Source organism: Eimeria maxima, genomic scaffold, assembly GCF_000499605.1.
Source record: "Eimeria maxima Weybridge genomic scaffold, Emw_scaff1010, whole genome shotgun sequence".
Classification (NCBI taxonomy): Eukaryota; Apicomplexa; class Conoidasida; order Eucoccidiorida; family Eimeriidae; genus Eimeria; species Eimeria maxima.
In genome coordinates this window covers 8920-13254 of record NW_013564065.1, presented here as the reverse complement: position 1 = coordinate 13254, position 4335 = coordinate 8920, and the positions used below count along the sequence as shown (strand labels likewise).

Here is a 4335-nt window from a genome sequence, read left to right as displayed (position 1 = left end):
TGGCCCAGTAGCCAAGGAAGGGATTGGTGGAGATGGCGAAGGGCTTGGCGCACTGCTAGGGGCTGCACTGCTGCTTAGTATACCTGTAGAAAGTCTAACACCTTGTCCACGAAGTTCGTGTTCGCCTCCTGGCGGTCCAGAAGAGAAGGAACGACTCATTATTGCAGGTGGGCTTCCTGGAGGTGTTGGTGGGCTGCCGGGTGTTGCACTGCTGCTTCCTGTATCTGTGGGCTGCCTCGAACCTTCTGGACGCGCTTCCCCGTCTCCTTCTTCCGCTGGCCCAGTAGCCAAGGAAGGGATTGGTGGAGATGGCGAAGGGCTTGGCGCACTGCTAGGTACTGCACTGCTGCTTGGTATACCTGTAGAAAGTCCAACACCTTGTCCACGAAGTTCGTGTTCACCTCCTGGCGGTCCAGAAGAGAAGGAACGACTCATTATTGTACGCGGGATTCCTGGAGTTGTTGGTGCGCTGCTGGGTGTTGGACTGCTGCTAGCTATATCCGTGGGACGCCATAAACCCTGTGAAGCTGGTTCTCCTCCTCCCTGCGCCGACCCAGGAATCAGGGTACTGTTTGGCGCGAAGCGACTCCCCACAAGCGTTAGTGAGCTGCCGGGTGCTGCACTCCTGCCTGGTGCATCTGCGGCCTGTCCCCATCTTTGTAAATCATGTCCCCTCTCCCCACCAGTTGGCGCTTCGCTACCGGGTGCTACATTGCTGCTTGCCATATCGATGGGCCGCCTCAAACCTTGCGTATAGGGTCCTTCTCCTCCTTCTGCAAACCCTGTAGCCGCCGAACGGCTTTGTGCAAACTGCGTCTCCGATGGCGTTCCTGCGCTGCTGGGTCCTGTACTGCTGCTTGCTACATCAAAAGGCCGCCTCAAACCTTGCGAATATGGTCCCCCTTCTCCTGCAAACCCAGTGGCCGCCGAACGGCTTTGTGCAAGCCGCAACTCCAAAGGCCTTGCTGCGTTGCTGGGTCCTGCACTGCTGCTTGCCATATCAATGGGCCGCCTCAAACCTTGCGAATATGGTCCGCCTTCTTCTGCAAACCCAGCTGTCGCCGAACGGCTTTGTGCCAATTGCGCCTCCAATGGCGTTCCTGCGCTGCTGGGTCCTGCACTGCTGCTTGCTACATCGACGGGCCGCCTCAAACCTTGCGCATATGGTCCGCCTTCTTCTTCTGCAAGCCCACTGGTCACCGAACGGCCTTGTCCAAACCGCAACTCCAAAGGCCTTGCTGCGTTGCTGGGTCCTGCACTGCTGCTTGCCATATCGATGGGCCGCCTCAAACCTTGTGAGCGTGTTTCTCCCTTTCCTCCGTCTGAGAATTCAGTACTCAAGAAACGACTGAATAAAGGAGATGGCGTCTCTGGGGCGTTCGCTGCGCTGTTAGGAGCTGGACTACTGCCTGTTTCATTTGTGGGCCGTTTCCCAAATTGTGAATAATACAGCGCTGCTCTCCCTCCTGTAGATTCAAAAGTAGAAGGACGACGAGTTGGTAGGTCTGAGCTATGCGGAGTGACGGGCGACTCTCCAATGCCGCCTTCCCCTTTTCTCCTCTGTGCCTGGGCATGTTCGTTTTCTTGTTCTCTCCGCGTTCTCTGATTATCTTTCTCTGGATCCGGTCTCTCCTGGAAGTCTGCCACTTTGGCTGCTCTCGATTGCTCCTTCACGTGCTGACCGAAATAACCACGTCCCCCCGTTTCCTCCACAACCGCTTCTGTTTTACTGGGTTTTCGTTTTTTCTCGACAGCTGCAGCACCAAGGGCTCCTATGCCATCCTTCCTTGCCCGAGATTCGCCAGAGGAGCCGGCGCGCTTGTCGTTAACGTGGGCTCTCCTTACGATCGGCACCTTTGCCTGTTGTTTATAGAAGTTGGGATTATCTCGAAAGAAGAGGTTGAAAAAAGCGTCTTCTTCCAGCACTTGCAGTTCAGGCAATCCGCCTAAAAGATCGGGAAACTCCTCGACAATTTCGTTTGCCGAAATTCTCTTGCTTCGCTTGGGTTCCAACAGCCTTTTGATCAGGCTTTGCCACCTTCCGTGTATTCCCCTGTACTCCATGTCTACAGTCAAACTCTCTGGAGAGGCATGCGTGCCCAGTTGTAGAACGTAAGCGACGGACTCCTCATTGGCAGGGACCCCAGAGAGGCCGAAGGGCAGTTCCCCATCCATCATGATCTCATACAGAAGGATTCCAAGACTCCACAGGTCCGATTTCGCGTCTGCAATGGGCTGAAACTCGCAGTCATCGGTGCACACGATGTTGCCTAGCAGCTCTGGCTCCGTGTATACCGGAGAAACGCCTACATCTCCAGGGATCACAGTATTAAAAGGAACACTGGACTCAAACCCAAACAACAAGACTGAGCCGTCTTCCTGTACTGCAAAGCTGCTGCTGTTGATCTGATTGCTGCTCCACCCCGCATGCTGCAAATGCAGAACTGTTTTTAAGACACGGCTAGCCAAATATGCCCTCGTGCCCGTCGGCACTAAACCCAAGGCATCTATTACATCTCGTAAGGTAACCTGAATGGTGTTCATCACCTCGACTGTGGAGAGAATGCTCAAGTCCTTCGCGTGTAGCACATCCGGCATGCCCCGAATCTTTGCAATTGCAGAAACTGCAGAGATGCCTTTCTCATCTGCTACATCAGCAAGGGGAGTGCTGCCTCGCACTCCAAGGATCGCCTGGGCTGTACGCACCATTTGAGCAGAGACCGTTCTTTCCCCCGTTGCGAAAATCGATGGGTGTTCGTCTTTCGGCAGTACGTTGATCCGTAATGCTGAGTGCTGGCGTGTTTTCACGTCCTGAACAGAAACAAGGATGCAGTAATCGCCCTCGCCAATGAACTTGGTCACCAAGTGGGGTCGCGGGCCTTGCAAAGGTTTGCCGGTTCCCACTTCGGTGACGTTCTCTAATTCAATAGTCATCCCGATCAACTTCGTCGATTGACCACTAGACACCACCTTCGCCACCTCCCGCATTATCGAGCGCGCCCGGTGTGAAGGTACAGCAGGGTCCTCCTCTTCCAGTTGATTCACCAGCTCCCACAGTACACCCCGCACCACTTGCACGTTTGGAGAAGCCCTCTCCTCTGCAGAGTGTACAGGAGGCGCTTGCCAAGAAGGTTCGATGGGTGGAACAGCCGGAAGAGTTGGAGGATGGCGTTTCACGAGGTCAGCCCAAGTGGCCTTCTTCTGGTGCGCCTTGATGCTCGCGAACGTCAGACATCCAAATACCAAAAGAGTAGGCAGGGTGATCGCGGCAAAGGTCAACAAACTCGACTTGCGGCGGGATCGAAGTGTCTCGGACAAAGACAGCACTTCTTCCGAGGTAAATACATCTTCTTCGCCGACTTCCTCTAATTCTTCTTTTGCAGTTGGGCCTTCCACTGCCTCTTCCACCTCCACGACATCAGCGGCCTGAGAGTAATTTGGAGCATCTGCCGTAGGATTCTGAACTTCTTCTTCCATTTGTTGCTGTTCCATTTCCGAAATATGTTCGAGAACGCCGCAGAAGATACGCGAACGTCAACATGTATGAGGCAATGCGGGGGTGCAGATCATACAATTGAAGTTTGGACGTACGCGCGGCTTAGTCTCCGCTTCTGAACAGTGATTTACACAGTGAGAACGACACCGCTCCAGAGGACTTCTTGCGAGAGTTGAATTAAGGGTAATATCCCCAACTGCTAGGCGTCTCCCACGAATTACTGCATTTGGGTAGATCGAGGCGAAGGGACGGACAAAGAATGAAGAACGAAACATCCAAGGGGAAAACGACTCCACCCCATTCATAAAACACTTCCTTTAAATTTTAAAAGCACTTACTATGTCGTCTTCGCCAGAAACGAACGGATAACCGCTTCCAAGGAACGCTTTGCTCAAGGAAGCGTACGGGAGTTGGTGACACTGCAGTTGGTCTCACCAGAAAGCTATGAAATGTAACAATGCTCCCCCTAAGTCGAGAGATGTTCAAAAAATAAAAAACGCTAAGCCGACGATTCGTAGCGTAACTCCTCCAGAAGTGCCGCCGTCCAACGTCCGGCAGACGGAGACCCACGGGCCTCCTAATCAACGAAAGGAATTCAAAAACAATCGTAAATGGCCAAATATGTCATTCAGTGCGATATCTATGCTTCAACAAGAGGAAAAACACACAAAAGTTGAGAAGGGTCGGCATCTGCTTCCACAGCCCGCTGTGAACGCGATCGAAAGCCAGCGCTATCGAAAGACAGCCATTGCACCGCTCGGCTGGAGAGGTCAGCTTGTTGCTTTGCCTTCAGAAGTTCTTGATCTCCAATTCATTCTTTTACTCTGGGCAATTTAACA

At 53.1% G+C, this 4335-nt stretch overlaps 1 protein-coding gene across 1 annotated transcript; it reads right to left on the bottom strand.

The window, feature by feature from the left end:
* Window positions 1–242: 242 nt before the first annotated feature.
* EMWEY_00047180 (hypothetical protein, conserved) lies at window positions 243–3492 on the bottom strand (the record flags this gene model as incomplete). The annotated part of the gene is made up of 1 exon (XM_013479251.1): window positions 243–3492. A coding segment is annotated over one exon (3250 nt), but the record flags the coding sequence as incomplete, so codon positions are not given.
* Between the last annotated feature and the right edge of the window lie 843 nt (window positions 3493–4335).